General features: G+C 38.5%; 1 protein-coding gene across 2 annotated transcripts in view; it reads right to left on the bottom strand.

Moving 5' to 3' along the window:
* LOC122812290 (dentin sialophosphoprotein-like) overlaps positions 1-21,636 on the bottom strand; it is a 130,504-nt gene that overhangs the window by 89,673 nt on the left and 19,195 nt on the right. For both annotated transcript variants that reach the window (XM_044084693.1, XM_044084692.1), the window contains exon 2: positions 12,210-13,610. In XM_044084693.1, the coding sequence (XP_043940628.1) occupies positions 12,210-13,520 (1,311 nt within the window). In that variant the 5' untranslated portion in view covers positions 13,521-13,610. The remainder of the gene's footprint in view (positions 1-12,209; positions 13,611-21,636) is intronic.

Here is a 21,636-nt window from a genome sequence, read left to right as displayed (position 1 = left end):
CATTAACATTAAACACATCCTTCCTGAAGTAGTACTCTGAACCAAAGTTGGTCCAGAAAGTAATGTAAATAAATTCAAAGTAATGAAACAAATTAAAGTGCTCACTACAGATATGGCTGGTGGACCCAGCAGACTTTCATATTCTACCTCATCTCCACTTTGCATGGTCAGATTTAGTCCTGGGAGAGAATGGTTTAATCATCACTGAGCTACCACTTATAGACCCCTGCTTACCCTGCCTGGCATTACCCCTCACAGACTCTTAACAACTTTTACCTCTGGGGTATGTTACTAATACGTGAACAGAACCAAGTCCAGTGGTTACTAGACTACTTGATATGTGACTAATGCTGAACTCTGGAGCCACAGACAGCACCAGTAAAATGTGTCCCAACATATGCGTAGATATACTCCAGTTCTGTGTGTCAAAATAGTGGACAGCCTAAATGTGAATTCTAGATCTGAGCTCGATGACAACTATAGCCATTGAGCTTGTGCCATTCAGTCTGACATTTGTTGTCTGAAAAAAAAAAGAATCTGTATTTATATACTACTTTATCTAAAGCACTGTATGCACACACAAACACATACACACTCCTAAGGGCTCTATACTGTAATCACGAAGATGAGATTTCAAGATTTCAAATAGCATAATTTTGAAATTTTTTTTCAGAAAGGCTGTGAACCATCCAACAGGCTTCACCCTCACACCCTCTAGCTCATTATATACTATAGCTGGAGTCATGTCACTGCACTTCAGAATAACGGCAAAAGCAAATTTAAAAACATCCATCTTGTTTGAAACTACGGCTCTGTGAAATTCTCATCCTCTAAATTACTCTGGTGAGTCACTGACAAGAGTGGTAGTGATACGAGTGATTGTGTAGCAGCACACAGCTTCATCATCATCATCATCAGAGTTAATCATAAGCTGTGATTCAGGAAGGGTTACTACAAGCAAGGAGCCTTAACATGAGTAGTCTTCCCCTCATGGTAGCTCTATTAAATATATAGACCACCCTACCTACTACTGAGGTGTTTTGCTTTTAGGAGCCTCAGCATGGAGGATGGTCCTGGTGGACAACTTGTATGATAATGAGGCAATGCGGGGGAGTGGTTAATGCTAATTAGCCATGTGCTCTCTCACCAAAAATGCCAACAGATCCTAATTTATACTATCAGTTCAAAGAATCACTCAACTGCATACATTTCCACAGTTTCAGGAAAATATTAACACACTCTCAAAAGACTGTGGTTATCCATTCACTAAAATGGAAGCAGCTGTGGTGCAGGTAAGTTCAAAGACATGGGGTTGGGTGTGTGTGTGTGTGTGTGTGTGTGTGTGTGTCTGTGTCTGTGTGTGTGTCTGTGTCTCCTTAAGTCTGATTGACTTGGGGGGTTATGTGTGTGAGTGAAGGGGGTTGCATCTGTAAGGCGATGCATGGCCCTCCAGGGTTAACAATACTAATGTCACAGGTCTGACAACATTACTGTTAAACAAGGGTGATTCAGAGCTATGCTGATGCATCAGTAATGAAGTCTTTCATGGACTCTAACCATAGCTGTCTCTGAAATGAATTTTCTCACCATCATATAAATTGACCTACCTGTGGTAGGCAATTTACACTGCAGTGAAAATCTTTCTGAATCCTAGGGTTGGTGTCTCATATCACAGTCAGACTGGTATATTTCTTAATTTACACTGTGTAGTGGTATTATTATTGCCTCCTCACTACAAAAGATACTTTAATTATTTTCTTTTTTTTAATTTATCCATGTCAGTAAATGTACATTTTTCCTCTATCAAATTACTATATACTTGCTATAAATCAATAAACTACTGGTTCTGATATTATAATTGGTTCTGGACTCCAAATTAAGTTATTTTCTATTAAGTATCATAGAGCTTGTTTTGTGGAAAGGTTATATGTTATCTTTTTGTTTTTCTGGATAATTTCTTTATCTCAGCTCTTGAAACAAAGCCAAGCAACTTCACCATGATAACAGAAAATGGAGTTAAGGTGTGTCTATTTTTTGAAGACTGAGTCTTTAAACTTGTAAAGATAAGAGAAAAGCACCCTGTTTGTCCATGAACCCTGCAATGCATCATTCCTGGGGATGCTGCCTTTGTTTCTTTTGCAAGATGTAGGAATTCACATAAACCTGTTTTCATAACTTGTTTATTTTCATTGTGTTACGCTGCAAATGTCCACTGCAGATTTTTCCAAAATGGCTTTTGTTAGTATAGTGTTATAATAGCAATGATGTGGTATGGCAGAGTGTGTCTGACTGTATGCTAAGAAAGAATGTGGTGTTACAGTACTCATTTTGTGGTTTGTACTGCCTGTGAAACTATGAGTGTTAGGACTGAATATGGTTTTACATTAATTATGCTCTGGTGTGTGTAGGACTGTATGTGTTGGCTATAGTAGTTAGGAGTAAATGGGGTATTACAGTATCAGAGTTGTGGTGTAATACTTTATGTGTAACTATGGGACTTAGGAGTGAATGTGGTGCTACAGTATCAGTGTTGTGGTGTAGTACTGCATGTGCAACTATGGAAGTTAGGAATGAATGTGATATTATATTATCAGTGTAGTGGTGTAGTACTGTATGTTTTGACTACAGGAGTTAGAAGAGTGAAGATGATGTAACAGTGTCAGTGTTGTTGTTTAGTACTGTATGTGTAACTATGGGAGCTGGGAGTGAATGTGGCCTTATAGTATCAGTGTTGTAGTGTAGTACTGTATGTGTAACTATGGGAGTTAGGAGTGAGTGTGGTGTTACAGTATTGGTGTTGTGGTGTAGTACTGTATGTGTAACTATGGGAGCTGGGAGTGAATGTGGTGTTACAGTATCAGTGTTGTGGTGTAGTACTGTATTTGTAACTATGGGAGTTAGGAGTGAATGTGTTGTTACAGTATTAGTGTTGTGGTGTAGTAGTGTATGTGTAACTATGGGAGTTGAGTGAATGTGGTGTTACAGTATCAATGTTGTGGTGTAGTACTATATACGTTGACTATTGGAGTTAGAAGTGAATGTAGTGTTACAGTATCAGTGTTGTGGTGTAGTACTATATGCGTTGACTATTGGAGTTAGAATGAATGCGGTGTTGTACTGTATGTGTAATTATGGGAGTTAGAAGTGAATGTGGTATTACAGTATCAGTGTCATGGTGTAGTACTGCATGTGTTACAGTAAAAGACAGCCCTGCACATAAGGCAATTGCATGGCTTGAACCACAATGTTAAAGACAGCAAAATAAGCCAGCAAACTGTGATGCTGAAACCAATGTATATAATTTATTACATGTCAACAAAAGAAATAAACAAACTGGTTTTGGCTAAATGTGTTACATAGCCTTCCTGCTAGGAGGAAGGCTATGTAACAAATTTAGCCGAAACCAGTTTATTTTTTGCTGACATGTAATACATTATTACATTGGTTTTAGAATCACAGTTTGCTGGCTTATTTTGCTGTCTTGTACTGTATGTGTAACTATAGCAGTTAGGTGTGAATGTGGTGTTACAGTATAAGTGTTGTAGTGTAGTAGTGTATGTGTAGCTATGGGAGTTAGGAGTGAGTGTGGTGTTACAGTGTCAGTGTTGTGGTGTAGTACTGTATGTGTGACTATGTGAGTTAGGAGTTAATGTGGTGTTACAGTACAGTATCAGTGTTGTGGTGTAGTACTGTATGTGTTGATTATAGGAGTTAGAAGTGAATGTGGTGTTACAGTATCAACGCCGTGGTGTTGGACATAGTTGCTTTAACAGAAACCTGGCTAAATAAAAACATAGCTAACTCAGAAGTTTTCCCTACCGGGCACAATATCATTAGACAAGACAGACCACTTTGTAAAGGGGGTGGAACTGCCTTACTGTATAAGTTCAACTTAACTTTATATCAAATACCAAACTCGTCCCCCTCCCCCAATAATTGGGACATACTTATCTCACAACCTTAACTTCACCCTAAAAAGGTCATCACCACAATTGTGATCTATGTTCCACCTGGTAATACACCTGCTAGCCTTGAAGACTTCTTATCCTGGTGTTCTTCCACATACTCACAAGAAACCCTTATTCTGGGGGATTTCAACCTAGATTGGTTCACCTGTATATCAGAGCCACCAAGTAATCTAATAAATCTCCATGGCTATCAGCAGCTAGCCCAAATTCCAACTAAATGTGATAAAATATCTAAAAGGGTCCTAACTAACAACCCCATATTGTTCCCCCACACAAGCAGTCTCCCAGACGCCTTAAGTGACCACAACATAATATACCTTATACATAGTAGAACAAGCATATGCCAATCCACTAACTATAAATCCACTAGAAACACAAAAAGTTCTCTCCTGAGGTCCTCAATACTTTACTCTGTAACTGTGACCTCCCTAAAACCCCTCCCACTTGACCAGGCTGTAGCATATTTCAACAAAACATTTCTTCAACACCTAGACACTGTCGCTCCATTGGGCAAAATTAAGGTTAGAACCTCTACAAACCCCTGGCTCAGTAAAGAAACCAAACAAATCCTTAAGTCTAGAGACACTGCCTGGCTTTACTATAAAAAAAACCCAAAGAAACACAAAGACTAACTAAGTACCAAGAACTGCGCAACTGTGCAAAAAATACATTAGGCTGGACAAAAAATCCTACTACACGACATTACAAACTAAATACCAACACAACCCCCCAAAATTTTGGAAAAATGTAAACCAGCTAGTAAAATCCACCCAAAAAGCTACCCCCAAACCAACCACCCCTGACACTAAAGTTCCCTTTGAAACACAATTCAACTCACACTTTGTGAACTCAATTCTATCCTTAGTATCACAGGACATTTCCAACCTCACTATCCCTCCCAACACAAGTAACACTAATACAAGCTTTACCCTCAAAACAGTTTCCACCACTTCAATCAAAAGCATGCTCTCCAACTAAAAACCTCATCAACAGCAGCCAACCTATTCCCCAGCTATTTCTTGAAACTCACAGCAGATGCTATTGCTATCCCAATCTCCACTCTCATAAACAGATCAGTTGTTGAAAACTATGTGCCCAAACTCTGGAAAATATCCTATGTTACACCCATACATAAAGGCGGGACCTCCACTGAACTTAATAACTACAGACCCATTGCTATACTCTCTTCCCTGGCTACAATCCTAGAAAAATGCATCCATACCCAGGTGCTAAAATATCTCCTAGACAGCAACATCCTGACACCTACTCAACATGGTTTCAGACCTGTCCATAGTACCACTACAGCCCTCCTCTGTTTCACAGACAGAGTAAATTGTCTCAAAAACGAAGGCCTGCAGGTGTCAACTCTTTTTTTTTTTTATATGTCCAAAGCATTTGACACAGTCTCGGACCAAATCCTGTTAAGCAAACTAAACCAATATCACCTGTCAAATTCCACTCTTACCTGGTTCCAAAGCTACTTAACTGACAAGTACCAAGCTGTGAAATGGGAAAATTCTCTCTCTCCTCAGCTGCCCATAACTATAGGAGTCCCACAGGGTTCTATCTTAGGACCACTACTGCTCACAATCTTCACAGATGACCTCCATACCTCCACACAGCATGCATCTATCATTCAGTATGCAGATGATACTACCTTAATCTGTGCTACACAAAACATTCCCACCCTCCTGCAAACAACTCAACTAGCATTCTCTGATGTTGAAAACTACCTTATCAAAGCCCAACTTATCCTCAATCCAAAGCAAACTCAGCTTATGATTATAACCAGTTCTAACAAAAACACTGATAACAGTCAATTCACTGTCTACTCCCCAAATGCTACTCCAATCACTCCAGTGGCACAGGCTACACTATTGGGAATAACCATAGACTCTCACCTAAAATTTGATAGTCATCAAAACTTAACTATTAAAAAGGTACATGCCAAACTGGGATCACTCTACCATATCAAATCATTTCTTACCAACAACACAAGATCAGCTATTGCTTGCTCCCAACTTCTATCCACCCTACTCTATGCATCTCCCATTCTGACTAATCACAACAAAACTGAACTAAGCAAAATGAAAAGCCTGCTATAACAGAATTGCCCACTTTGCTGGAAATTGTTCATATAGAACTCATCACTGTACTGCTTTGACACAGCTCCACTGGCTTAAACTGCCCAACCTCCTAACCTACATTCAGCTCTGCCTCTGTCATTCTATCTATTACCTCCCCATAAGTGTCCTGCTCTCAAAAACCTAGTACAACATCACTCAGCCAAAAGGCCTCTTAGATCATCAAGCAAACTACTACTAGAAGTCACCAACAGATACACTAGCTTTGGAGACACACTATATAGTAGTTCAGTGGCTAAAAAATGGAACTCTCTCCCCATTAGCATACAAAACACATCGTCCAAAGCCTCATTTAAAAAAAACCTCATTAGGCAACATCTCAAGCAAAGTTGATAGTGCCATGACTGCTACCCAGGCTAGTGAAAGCGGATAAGGTACACATACTAAACCTAGAGTACTTGATAATAGTTTTCACTCTTACTCACAAACACTGGCTAATGTACAGTGTATGTACTGTACCTGTGTAATATGTATGTATTCTACCTATGTTCCAGATTTCAGTTGTACACCACAAATCTATTAATTACCTTTATTTTTAAATTAATATTTTCTTGTTTGTTCTCTCCACTGCAACTGTTGATGTGCCGCATACCACTTTAAAAACATGTCTGTTATAATGTGTGTGTATACTGATCATGTCTAACTATCTAAATGTAGCTATAATTTTTCTATGTGGATCTTTTTTCCCCAGGCCTCTGCTGAAAAAGGGTCTTTTTGGCTCAGTCAGACACCCCTGGTTAACAAATGTAAAATAAAAGAAATAAATAGTATTATATGTGATGACTATGAGCATTAGGAGTGAGTGTGGTGTTACAGTATCAGTGTTGTGGTGTTGTACTGTATTTGTAACTATGGCAGTTAGAAGTGAATGTGGTGTTACAGTATAAGTGTTGTGGTGTTGTACTGTATGTGTAACTATGGGAGTTAGGAGTGAATGTGGTGTTACAGAATAAGTGTGGTGTAGTACTGTATGTGTAACTATGGGAGTTAGGAGTGAATGTGGTGTTACAGTATCAGTGTTGTGGTGTAGTACTGTATGTGTGACTATGTGAATTAGGAGTGAATGTGGTGTTACAGTATCAGTGTCATGATGTAGTACTGTATGTTGTGGCTATGGGAATTAGGAGTGAATGTGGTGTTACAGTATCAGTGTCATGATGTAGTGCTGCATGCTGTGGCTATGGGAATTAGAAGTGAATGTGATGTTACAGTATCAGTGTTGTGGTGTAGTACTGTATGTGTTGATTATAGGGGTTAGAAGTGAATGTGGTGTTACAGTATCACTGCCATGGTGTAGTATTGTATGTGATGACTATAAACGTAGGAGTGAGTGTGGTGTTACAGTATCAGTGTTGTGGTGCAGTACTTTATGTGTAATTATGGGACTTAGGAGTGAATGTTGTGTAACAGTATCAGTGTTGTGGTGTAGTACTGTATGTGTAACTCTGGGAGTTAGGAGTGAATGTGGTGTTACAGTATCAGTGTCATGGTGTAGTATTGTATGTGTAACTATGGGACTTAGGCATGAATGTAATATTACAATATTAGTGTTGTAGTGTAGTACTGTATGTGTTGATCATAGGAGTTAAAAGTGAATGTGGTGTTACAGTATCAATGCCGTGGTGTAGTAGTGTATGTGATGACTATAAGCATTAGGAGTGTGTGTGGTGTTACAGTATCAGTGTTGTGGTGTAGTACTGTATGCGTTGACTATGGGAGTTAGAAGTAAATGTGGTGTTACAGTATCAATGTTGTGGTGTTGTACTGTATGTGTAACTATGGAAGTTAGGAATGAATGTGATGTTACAGTATAAGTTTTGTGGTGTTGTAATGTATATGTAATTATTGGAGTTAGGAGTGAATGCAGTATTACAGTGTCATTGTCATGGTGTAGTACTGTATGTGTAACAAAGGGAGTTAGGTGTGAATGTGTTGTTACAGTATCAGTGTCATGGTGTAGTACTGTATTTGTAACTATAGCAATTAGGAGTGAATATGGTGTTACAGTATCAGTGTCATGATGTAGTGCTGCATGTTGTGGCTATGGGAATTGGAAGTGAATGTGATGTTACAGTATCAGTGTTGTGGTGTGGTACTTTATGTGTTGATTATAGGATTTAGAAGTGAATGTGGTGTTACAGTATCACTGCTGTGGTGTAGTATTGTATGTGATGACTATGAGCATAAGGAGTGAGTGTGGTGTTACAGTATCAGTGTTGTGGTGTAATACATTATGTGTAACTATGGGACTTAGGAGTGAATGTTGTGTAACAGTATCAGTGTTGTGGTGTAGTACTGTATGTGTAACTATGGGAGTTGGGCGTGAATGTGGTGTTGTAGTATCAGTGTACTGGTGTAGTACTATATGCTTTGATTACAGGAGTTAGAGGAGTGAATGTGATGTAACAGTATCGTGTCATGATATAGTATGTATGTGTAACTACGGGAGTTAGGAGTGAATGTGGTGTTACAGTATCAGTGTCATGGTTTAGTACTGTATTTGTAACTATGGGAGTTAGGAGTGACTGTAATGTTACAGTATTAGTGTTGTGGTGTAGTATTGTATGTAACTATGGAAGTTAAGAGTGAATGTGGTGTTACGGTATCAGTGCTGTGGTGTAGTACTGTATGTGTTGAGTATAGGATTTAGGAGTGAGTGTTGTGGTACAATATCAGTGTTGTGATGTAGTACTGTATGCATTGACTATGGGAGTTAGAAGTAAATGTGGTGTTACAATATCAATGTTGCAGTTTAGTAGTATATGCATTGACTATGGGAGTTAGAAGTGAATATGGTGTTACAGTATCAATGCTGTGGTGTAGTATTGTATGTGATGACTATAAGCGTAGGAGTGAGTGTGGTGTTACAGTATCAGTGTTGTGGTGTAGTACTATATGCATTGACTATGGGAGTTAGAAGTGAATGTGATGTTACAGTATCAGTGTTGTGGTGTTGTACTGTATGTGTAACTATGGAGTTAGGAGTGAATGTAGTGTTACAGTATAAGTGTTGTGGTGTTGTACTGTATGTGTAACTATGGGAGTTAGGAATGAATGTGGTGTTACAGTATAAGTTTTGTGGTGTTGCATGTGTAATTATGGGAGTTAGGAGTGAATGTGATATTGCAGTGTCAGTGTTGTGGTGTAGTATTGTATGTGTAACTATAGCAGTTAGCAGTGAGTGTGGTGTTACAGTATCAGTGCCATGGTGTAGTACTGTATGCATAACTATAGCAGTTAGGAGTGAGTGTGGTGTTACAGTATCAATGTTATTACTGTATGTGTGACTATGTGAATTAGGAGTGAATGTGGTGTTACAGTATCAGTGTCATTCTGTAGTACTGCATGTTGTGGCTATGGGAATTAGAAGTGAATGTGATGTTACAGTATCAGTGTTGTGGTGTTGTACTGTATGTGTTGATTATAGGAGTTAGAAGTGAATGTGCTTACAGTTTCACTGCCGTGGTATAGTATTGTATGTGATGACTATGAGCATTGGGAGTGAGTGTGGTGTTACAGTATCAGTGTTATGGTGTAGTACTCTATGTATAACTATGGGACTTAGGAGTGAATGTTGTGTAACAGTATCAGTGTTGTGGTGTAGTACTCTATGTGTAACTATGGCACTTAGGAGTGAATGTGGTGTTACAGTATCAGTGTCATGATGTAGTACTGTATGTGCAACTATGGGAGTTGGGAATGAATGTGGTGTTACAGTATAAGTGTTGTGGTATTGTACTGTACGTGTAACTACGGGAGTTAGGAGTGAATGTGGTGTTACAGCATAAGTGTTGTGATGTAGTGCTGTATGTGCACCTATGGGAGTCAGGAGTGAATGTAGTGTTACAGTATAAGTGTTGTGGCGTACTGTATGTGTAACTATGGGAGTTAGGATTGAATGTAACTATGGGAGTTAGGATTGAATGTGGTGTTACAGTATCAGTGTCACAGTGTAGTAGTGTATGTGTAGCTATGGCAGTTAGAAGTGAATGTGATGTTACAGTATCAGTGTTGTGGTGTAGTACTGCATGTGTAACTATGGGAGTTAGGAGTGAATGTGGTGTTACAGTATTAGTTTCATAATGTAGTACTGTATGTCGTGGCTATGAGAATTAGAAGTGAATGTGGTGGTATAATAGCAGTACTGTGTGAGATTGTGGAAGTTAGGTGGGGATGCTGTGCAGGTGCAGGTATGGTGTTGTAGTGCTGACTGTGTAACTATGGGATTTAGCAATTATTATAGTACCAGTGAAAGTTAGTTGTGAATGTGGGAGTTTATAATGCTGGTGCTGCAGAGTAGTACTGTGTGAGTTATTATGGGAGTTTGGAGGAGAGCGTGTGGTGTTATAGTGCTTTAGTGTGTGTGTGTGTGTGTGTGTGTGTGTGTGTGTGTGTGTGTGTGTGTGTGTTTGTGTGTAATTATGGGAGTTAGGGGTGAATATAGTATCGTGGTTCTATGACCACATGTAAGTGTGACAGCTAGGGTTGAATGCACCAAACTTGTGGAAGTGTACTGTGTGTGCAGCTTTGGGAGGTAGTAATCAATGTGACATTCTAGTGCTGTGGTTATGGTGTAATATTGTTTGTGTGACTATTTTATTAGGAATGAAAGTGGTGTTATTGTATCATTGTTGTGGTCCTGTACTGTTGGCATGACCATAGGAATTAAGTGTGAATATGGTGTTACAGAACTGGTATTGTGCATTGCAGTTTCTTTCCTTGTGAATGTGTGAGGTAGCAGTGGCTGTAATATTAAGCAGTTGTGGTGCGGTGGTGTCCTTCTGACTGCAGAACTTGGCACTGAATGCACTGCTGTAGTATCAGTGTTGTGGTGGGTCTCCACTATTTAAGAAACTAGGCTACTAGATCAGTGAGACTTGATCAGCTGACCATCATGTATGGATCAAAGGAAGGCAGGGCTTATGGCAGCCACAGTGCTTTTGTTATGTCTGTACCAGTTCTGAGTAAGCATGCAGATACACTTGCCAGTCCACAGCTCAAAACCTCTGTGTTTCATCACCTTATGTTTCATTTGTGGGCTGACCATTGATTCCCCTATTTATCAGTGGAAAGCCTCCAGCCACTCAGTTTCCTACTAGTAGCCAGCTCTCCAACATCTGGATACCTAGCTGAACCCAGGTAACCAGCATCAATGGCAAGTCCTTTTTCTATTCTAGGATTTAGTGTTAATGCTGATGCTGTACTCCAAGTTGTGGTCAAGCCTACATGGAGCAATTGCCTTATATGATTACATTTTTGGCTTGGAGTTCTCCAGCTAAAGTGCTCTGGCCTGTTTACATAAAGATCCTGTTATAAACTGGATACTGTTTATCATTTAAGTTATTTTTACCCTACCACCCTCCCTCCCAGCAGCTGACTATTAGCTGCCACCAGCTCCTGTCCTTGTTCCCCAGGATTACAGGACCCTCCTTAGTCTTCCCTGGGCTCAATCCAACCCTCATCCAGGGCTGTGAGAAGATCAAGTATGCTGGTGCATCATCCCTGTACTGCTAGGGAGTGGGCCCTAACCCCCCGAACCTACTGCAGTCTTCTGAGCTCAGCAGTGGCTACCTTTGGGGGGGTACATCTGAGGTTCAACATAAGTGCAACCTCCTAGCCAAGAAGTATATCCCCTGCAGCATAGAACTTAGTAAGCCCTTAAGTGCAACCTCTTGACTAAGAGGTATATACCACCTGGTGCATGGAGCTCAGTAGGCCCTTAAGTGCAACTTCCTGAATAAGAGGCACACCACCTGCAATATGGCTTTCAATAGGCCCATAAGTGCAACCTTCTGAATAACACTTATGCCTTCTGCACCATGTAGCTCAGTAGGTCCTTAATGCTGCTTACTCAGACTCTCCCCCAGAATAAGTGAGCCAGTATCAACCACTCACTGCCATCCCCCCCCCATGGCCCCTCCAGCTTCCATGCCAGGGTGCAGTAAGGGCATTAGCTTTCTGTGCCAAAGGGCTACAGTATCACTTAAGTTATTGTCATCAGATATGCTTTGGAGATGCAACTACAGTGGTTTCAAAAATTACCTCAGAGAATTACAACATTGTTTCACCCTACTTACACCGACAAGCTTAGACTTACTTCTTGCATAGCTTGTTCATCATCTTCATTTTCCATATCTTTGTTGGCCTTATCAAAATTTCCAGGCTGGCAGTGCAAATCTTTGTTTCCACTCTCTTGTCTGCCTGCATAATCCTTATTGTTTGCTTCTTTGGTTATGCCATGATTTGACTGTTCTGCAGAACTTTGTCTCACCTTCTCATGTTGTGCAACACAGTAACTTTGTCCCGCTTCTAGGTTGTGTCCTTTTACACTATCATCTTTTTCTTCCTTGAGTTTTATAGGGTCAGACAAAGGATCTCCAAGTGACAAGTCATTGTCTTCATTTATCATGTCAGACGTTTCTGTGAGTTGCTTTTCGGCATTTTCTTGAACATCATTTGCAATGGTAGAACTGCTGCTATCCATTGCAGAAGTTGCAAGACTTAGCCTGGGAACTTCAGACTCATCAGAATAAGAAACTGTTTCTAAGGCTACTGCAATGGATTCATCAGTGGTTTTCTCAGCTTCCTCACTTGGAAGAGTGTCCTCTGTATAATCTTCATAAACATCCAGTGTGTTACCTGTGAGAGTGTCTTCTGCAGAATCTTCAGAAACTATCATTATGTCACCTGTGGGGTCATACTCCGAGTCGGATGTTTCTGAATGTTCTGTTCCTGGAGAAGCATCTTCAGGAGTCCCAATAATACTTATTTCTGTATCTGCAGTGTCTTCCTTTGTACTCACATCGAGGTCCCCATTAACTTCTTCATTTAAGTGGTCATTTGTTAGACTCTGTCCCTCTAGTTCTTCATCTGCAGTCATGAATGGATATTGTGGCTTATCTGTACATTCATTTGATTCTGTGTGCACCTCAGAACTTGCTTGTAAAATTATTACTTCTTCATCTGCTTCTACAAGGAATGAGCAATCATCAACATCTGCATGGTCTTTTTTGTCCTCAGAGGAATTCTGGCCTTCAGAAAAGTGTTCTGTTAGTAGTTCTGAACCTTTATACTCAGTTATTTCTTCCTCTTGAGATACATTATCTCTTTCTGTGTCTTCATTATACTCATACTCATAGTCTGGGAAGAACTCTGCTTCTCCCTCTTCATCTGAAGAATCCTCTGTTTCATCTGAGGAATATTCTTCTTCATCTGAAGCAATACTGACTGCCTCCCCTTCTGTGTTTGTGCACAATGAATCAGCACTCTGTACTTCCTGATTGAGATATGACTGTATTTCTCCTCTCATGCACTCTTTGCTTTTATTTGGATGGTGTCCCACTTCAGTACAGAGGTCCTCATGTTCATGTACACTAAGTGCAGTAAACTCTTGTTCTGTTTTAGCCATTATATTTATATGTTTATTCTTGACTTCTTTAAGGGGAATGTTATTTCCTTTCCAGTTTAAGAAGCTTTTTCAGATGTAAATATTGTTGAGCTAAAAACATAACCAAAACAAGTGATGTTACTAACTGAATGTTAAGTGCACTCGTAAATACTTGCTCTGAAAAAAAAAACAGTTGCGAGCATAATACATTTTTTTCCTTTTACCCATACCCCTTAACATCAGCTTTAATTAAGCTTCTGTTTGAGCTCTATAACATCATTCTTCAGTTCTACTAAAATTATTTCTTGTAGATTTACTTATACATTCCCACTGTCTGGGATGGAATTTTCCTTTCTATTGTATCATACCCCCCCCCCCCCATGGCCATAAAGTGTATAAGAAGGAGTTTTTGCAATATTACTACTGGCCAGACATTGTAGATGACATGAGAGGGCATGACAAGGCATGTGAGTACACCTTTGTGAAAAAGGTTGGAAAGGCAGGATACAAAGCTATGGCTGCTTTGGTGCCTCTGTGTATTTTTGAAGAATTGTTCCAAAAAATTAGCCATGGATTTTGTAGGATCTTGTACCACCTCAAGTACCATGGGTACGTGGTATATCTTGGTAGTGGTAGACCTAGCTACTAGGGACCCTGATGCTGTGGCATTGTTGCCTGTTGAGGCAGAAAATGTGCACATGCTCTATAAGAGATCTTCAGCAGGGCGATCTTTTCCAAGGAAATGCTGACAGATAGAGGAGCTAACATCATGCCCTACCTGCTGACCTGTTTCTGGAAGCATTGTTCAGTAAAGTTGTTAAAAACTGTCCTCTACCATCCACAAATAAATAATTTGGTGGAATTGTTTAATTCTACAATAGCTTCTTCACGATTCAGTAACTTTATGGTTATAGAGTTAGGGGAGCCCTAGACATAATTCATGGTAAGTGGGATGGGGTGAGGGCAGACAGAATTTCTAAATAATGGTAGGCTAATTGAGACTCCCACAATGAGTCTGTAGGAAAATGTCTGGTACAACTGGATAGCTAGAGACCAAGAATACATGCTTAGACAAAATGTAATGGTCTTTATTCCTGTCAATAGAATATGCTGCAGCAGGCAGCATGAGATGGTTGTTTCACTGTTGTGAGAAAGGTAAGCAATGTTAATTTACTCTTGGAGTTTCCAGTCAGGAGATACAAACACAAACCCTACCACATTAACATGATGGAGGGATGTTGGTACTTAGTATTTGCAACAGGTTACAGGAGGAATCAGAGAGAGATCTTACGGTAGATATGGGTTACAGGAGGAATCAAAGGGAGATCTTATGATAGACATGAGTTACAGGAGGAATCATAGGGAGATCTTGCAATAGGAATGGGTTACAGGAGTAATCAGAGGGAGATCTTACGGCAGACATGGGTTACAGGAGGAATCAAATGGAGATTTTATGGTAGACATGGGTTATAGGAGGAATCAGAGGGAGATCTTATAGTAGACATGGGTTATAGGAGGAATCAGATGGAGATCTTATGGCAGACATGGATTACAGGAGGAATCAAAGGGAGATTTTATGGTAGACATGGGTTATAGGAGGAATCAGAGGGAGATCTTATGGTAGACATGGGTTACAGGAGGAATCAGAGGGAGATTTTATGGTAGACATGGGTTATAGGAGGAATCAGAGGGAGATCTCATGGTAGATATGGGTTACAGGAGGAATCAGAGGGAGATTTTATGGTAGGCATGAGTTACATTAGGAATCATAGGGAGATCTTACTGGAGAAATGGGTTACAGGAGTAATCAGAGGGAGATCTTACGGCAGACATGGGTTACAGGAGGAATCAGAGGGAGATCTTAAGGTAGACATGGCTTACAGGAGTAATCAAAGGGCAATCTTATGGTAGACATGAGTTACAGGAGGAATGAGAGGGAGATCTTACGGCAGACATGGGTTACAGGTGGAATTAGAGGGAGATTTTTATGGTAGACATAGGTTATAGGAGGAATCAGAGGGAGATCTCATGGTAGACCTTCACAGTGAAGGTCAGTCTGATGCTTCAGAAGATGAAGTAGTACAATCATACTGACTATTAATGACCCATGTTCTGGAAATCTATACAGTACAACAACAATTTGTGGTAATTTTCAGTACTAAGACAGGGTATGCACAATAGGTGGAGTATCATGCCTACTCAGGGACCCAGCAGCAAATTGGTCAGGCTCCTTACAGTATGACTGAGCAAGTCAAGCAGTCCATGTGGGAGGACCTGCAGATGATTGTAGAGCTTGAGGGACTCCCCCTGGGCCTCAGCAGTAGTGCTAGAACCAGAAAAAAGGGTTGGAGTGCCAAGTTCCATGTAGAGTACAGACAATTAAGACAGTCACACAGAATCAGATGCTTACCCAATGCCAGGAACAGATGAAGATTTGGAGTAGTTAGGTGAAGAAAAATATCTTACTATTACTACTGACCTAAGGCTTACTGGCAGGTACTTTTAATACTCATGAAAAGGGAGGGGTCATCTCTTGTCAACCCAGATGGACTATACAAATTCACCAGGATGCTCTTTGGGATAAAAAATGCCCCAGCAACTTTTCAAAGACTTGTAGATTGCATCCCAACAGGAGTTGAAGAGTATACTCTTGCTTATGTACACAGCACTGGTGTCTATATTTTGTTTTGGTAGTAACAGAGTCAGCATGTCAGGGAGATGCTAAGCAGACTTTTTAGGGCAGAGTTAACCATTAATATAAATAAACATCAGACATGAATGGCAGAAATCTCTTACTTTGGCCATTGAGTGGATGGTGGTAAAAATGTTACAAAGTGTTTAGACAACAAATTCAGGAACTTAGAAAGGTTATTTTGGATTTTATCATGGGAAAGTTGGAATCAGAGACTCTTGTAGCAGATATTAAGCAATCTGCAATCTAATTCTTCCTTGAATGCTATTAAACTTGTAGCATACCTTTTTGTTAGTACCCATTTCCAAATGTGAGGTACTCTGAGAGAGTAAAATTAAACATTTTCTTAGTTAAAGTGCTACAATAAATTGTTATACCTAGATGCAAAAGTCACCCCACAGTAATGTGGCTAACCTATTGTTATGTGAACATTTATTTTGTAGTATAAAATAGTATGTAAAAACAAGTAATGGGAGAGCACTAAGGCAGATAGCAGTACCTCGCATAAGCAGTCCAAAATCCAGGAAAAACTTTTTCAAAGGTTTGCATTTCACTGAGTAACAGTATCAAAAATGTTCTATTCAAACAATCCTTCCATACAGCAATAACAATCCACAGGCAGTCTTCACTTCACCAGGGATGAACCAAGCATGAATCCAGCAATGTGTTACGATCAAAAGAGCTTTATTTAATCATAAGGCTAGCCCTTTCTCCCATAGGGCTTCCTCAGGCCAATAACTTTTTTTCATCAAATTCAATACCTATATATACATACTATTACCTAACTAATGCTGATGTCACATCTTGCCATTTAATTAATTAACTCATACGACCAGTTATATACAATTTAACTTCAGATGGTGTATCAGTATGATCAATCATATATTCTTTCTAATGTTGCACATCAACATAATAAAATAAGTTTAGTTAAAAATCCTTAAAAATGCTCTTTTAATTTTATTATATCTGTATATAAAATATATTATATAAAAATAAATACACAATGTTAGTTTATTGCACTTCATATAAAAAATGAAAGTAAAATACTTCCTTATGTATCCATAGATAAATTTAATTCAGAGTGTATAAAAATATATAAAAATATATTACACAGAGGAATACTTCATAGCTTTCTACCCTTTAATACTGGTCTAATGGGTATTCTATCATTTAGCCCCGGAGCACGCAAACCTTTGGTCGGCTCTTAGTCTAATAATCCACTTGGTTTCATTCTGCTCAGTCTTATTTGATACATCTCCCTGTCTAATAGTTACATTATTATTCTGGATAACCATGAACTTGAATGTATGTTCCATGGAAGTATCCAGTATATGTTTTGATAGCGCATTGTTATGTGGTTTAATTCTGATGTTATATAAACATTCTCTGATACGGTCTCTTAGTTGTCTATCTGTCTTACCTACGTAGAATGCTAAACAGCACCTACAGGTAGCAAGGCAGACGACGTGGGCCGTATCACAGGTAGCTTGTGCAGAGAATGTATAACATTGATGTGTGGTTGGATGTATAAACCTTGCTGTATCATCGATAGATGAACAATATTTACATTTATAGCATGGTTTTGTTATTCCAGCTTGATGATTAGACTGATGTTCATTTTCTAATTTATTTGGACCGCATAACATCCTATATAAATTTAATTTATTTTTATATAGGAATTTAGGCTGATCACCTACTAGGTTTTATATACTGGGATCCACTGTCACTATATCCCAGTATTTCTGGTAAGCATTTCTTATTCCCATCACATCCTGAGTATGATATATGGATATCATAATTTCTTCCAACATATAATTTTTGTCATTATTTTTATTTTTATTTTTATCATTTTGAATTTTTATGAATTGAGTATTAGTGCTCCTATCAGCAAAATAGGGGTACGCTATACTTTCTCTCATTACATCTATAGTTTGAAGTCCTTCACTTATTTCTTCTAATTTATAAGATCTATCCAACAATTGTTGTTTCAGGTTACATAATTCATTCCTATACCCTGTATCAGTTGAATTCAAACGTGAAACCCTCATGGCTTGTCCTTTAACTATATTCTTAAAAATGAACCCAGGATGCATACTAGTTCTATGCAATAATGAATTTCTGTGGCAGGTTTTTCTATATACTCCAGTGTTTAGTAGGCCACTACTTAGCCTTTCTATATATACATCTAGATATGATATAAATTTCTTGGAGACTGCCATAGTAAATTTCAGATAATATGTAAGTGAATTTATCTGTTCCAGAAATTATTTAAGCTCTACCTCTTCTGATTTCCAAATAAGGAAGAGGTCATCTACAAAAGGATTGTTTGAATAGAACATTTTTGATACTGTTACTCAGCGAAACGCAAACCTCTGAAAAAGTTTTTCCTGGATTTTGGACTGCTTATGCGAGGTACTGCAATCTGCCTTAGTGCTCTCCCATCTCCCATCTGATGCTTACCCAATGCCAGGAACAGATGAAGATTTGGAGTAGTTAGGTGAAGAAAAATATCTTACTATTACTACTGACCTAAGGCTTACTGGCAGGTACTTTTAATACTCATGAAAAGGGAGGGGTCATCTTTTGTCAACCCAGATGGACTATACAAATTCACCAGGATGCTCTTTGGGATAAAAAATACCCCAGCAACTTTTCAAAGACTTGTAGATTGCATCCCAACAGGAGTTGAAGAGTATACTCTTGCATATGTACACAGCACTGGTGTCTGTATTTTGTTTTGGTAGGAACAGAGTCAGCATGTCAGGGAGATGCTAAGCAGACTTTTTAGGGCAGAGTTAACCATTAATATAAATAAACATCAGACATGAATGGCAGAAATCTCTTACTTTGGCCATTGAGTGGATGATGGTAAAAATGTTACAAAGTGTTTAGACAACAAATTCAGGAACTTAGAAAGGTTATTTTGGAGTTTATCATGGGAAAGTTGGAATCAGAGACTCTTGTAGCAGATATTAAGCAATCTGCAATCTAATTCTTCCTTGAATGTTATTAAACTTGTAGCATACCTTTTTGTTAGTACCCATTTCCAAATGTGAGGTACTCTGAAAGGGTAAAATTAAACATTTTCTTAGTTAAAGTGCTACAATAAATTGTTATACCTAGTTGTCCATTAGTGGGATGCAAAAGTCACCCCACAGTAATGTGGCTAACCTATTGTTATGTGAACATTTATTTTGTAGTATAAAATAGTATGTAAAAACAAGTAATGGGAGAGCACTAAGGCAGATTGCAGTACCTCGCATAAGCAGTCCAAAATCCAGGAAAAACTTTTTCAAAGATTTGCATTTCACTGAGTAACAGTATCAAAAATGTTCTATTCAAACAATCCTTCCATACAGCAATAACACAGCAATAACAATCCACATGCAGTCTTCACTTCACCAGGAATTAACCAAGCATGAATCCAGCAGTGTGTTATGATCAAAATAATTTAATCATAAGGCTAGCGCTTTCACCCATAGGGCTTCCTCAGGCCAATAACTTTTTTTCATCAAATTCAATACCTATATATACATACTATTACCTAACTAATGCTGATGTCACATCCTGCCATTTAATTAATTAACTCATACGACCAGTTATATACAATTTAACTTCAGATGGTGTATCAGTATGATCAATCATATATTCTTTCTAACGTTGCACATCAACATAATAAAATAAGTTTTTTTAAAAATCCTTAAAAATGCTCTTTTAATTTATTATATCTGTATATAAAATATATTATATAAAAATAATCTCCAAACCAGGTATCAGCACTCGAAAAAACAAGTAAATGAAAAAACAGTGCCAGCAAACGTTCGAACTCCGTTCCAGCAGTTTATTAAAACAATGGTGTAGACAAATCAAATCAAGCACAAATTCTATTGTTAACGCTTTTTAAAAACTAGAATCAACCTGTGTTTTCGTCCTCTGATCACCTACTTGGTTTAATATACTGGGATCCACTGTCAATATATCCCAGTATTTCTGGTAAGCATTTCTTATTCCCATCACATCCTGAGTATGATATATGGATATCCTAATTTCTTCCAACATATAATTTTTATCATTATTTTTATTTTTATTTTTATCATCTTGAATGTTTATGAATTGAGTATTAGTGCTCCTATCAGCAAAACAGGGGTACGCTATACTTTCTCTCATTACATCTATATTTTGAAGTCCTTCACTTATTTCTTCTAATTTATAAGATCTATCCAACAATTGTTGTTTCAGGTTACATAATTCATTCTTATACCCTGTATCAGTTGAATTCAAACATGAAACCCTCATGGCTTGTCCTTTAACTATATTCTTAAAAATGAACCCAGGATGCATACTAGTTCTATGCAATAATGAATTTCTGTGGCAGGTTTTTCTATATACTCCAGTGTTTAGTAGGCCACTAGGTAGCCTTTCTATATATACATCTAGATATGATGTAAATTTCTTGGAGACTGCCATAGTAAATTTCAGATAATATGTAAGTGAATTTATCTGTTCCAGAAATTATTTAAGCTCTACCTCTTCTGATTTCCAAATAAGGAAGAGATCATCTACAAAAGGATTGTTTGAATAGAACATTTTTGATACTGTTACTCAACGAAACGCAAACCTTTGAAAAAGTTTTTCCTGGATTTTGGACTGCTTATGCGAGGTACTGCAATCTGCCTTAGTGCTCTCCCATTACTTGTTTTTACTTACCATTTTATAGAAGGGAGAAGCGTTCACGAAGCGGTTGTTTTGTTTTTGGTATAAAATAGTATGTGGTCAACCTATAAGATAGTGACCTTATAATTAATGTTCCTTGCTAACCTTATTTTTAATAGAAGATTTTTGGATACTTCCTAATGTTTTAATAGAGACAATATTGTATATCTAGACACTTTCTCAATAGTATGTGTACTAATCAAAGACTTAGTTATTAGTGTTTTAGGTTCACTCAAGGTAACTGTCTGCAAAATATTTTTCATAGTGATGTAATACCTCCTGATTTATATTTTCCACATCTACACTGAATTTCAGTGCCCTAACAAAGGTTAATCCATTAGTCCTTATATGCTTTGAGAGAGGTGTTGTCTGATTATTAACAGAATGTGGATATTTTTTGTTGAAATTTCTAAATGTATAATAGTGCATTTTTGGTGCTAAAATATACACCATTATGTATGGACCATGTGTGCGGTGGTGGTGCTGCGGTAGCATTGTCGCCTCACTGTAAGACGTTGTCCTGTTCGATTCTCAGCTAGACCATCTTCTATGTGGAGATATGCGTGAATGGGCCTACCTTCGTTGAAGGTTGTGCGTCAGGGCCGGCAACTCAGCAAGTAAAAATCTACTGCCAATCATTAGCGGACCGGAGTTCCGCTGTGGCAACCCCTAACCGGGAAAAGCCAAAAGACACAACAACATTTATGGACCATGTGTATAGAGTCCAACTAA

Source organism: Protopterus annectens, chromosome 9.part0 (genome assembly GCF_019279795.1).
Source record: "Protopterus annectens isolate FY-2018-M chromosome 9.part0, PAN1.0, whole genome shotgun sequence".
NCBI lineage: Eukaryota > Metazoa > Chordata > Ceratodontiformes > Protopteridae > Protopterus > Protopterus annectens.
The sequence above is the reverse complement of the archived record's forward strand: the minus strand, read 5'-3'. Positions and strand labels throughout refer to the sequence as shown.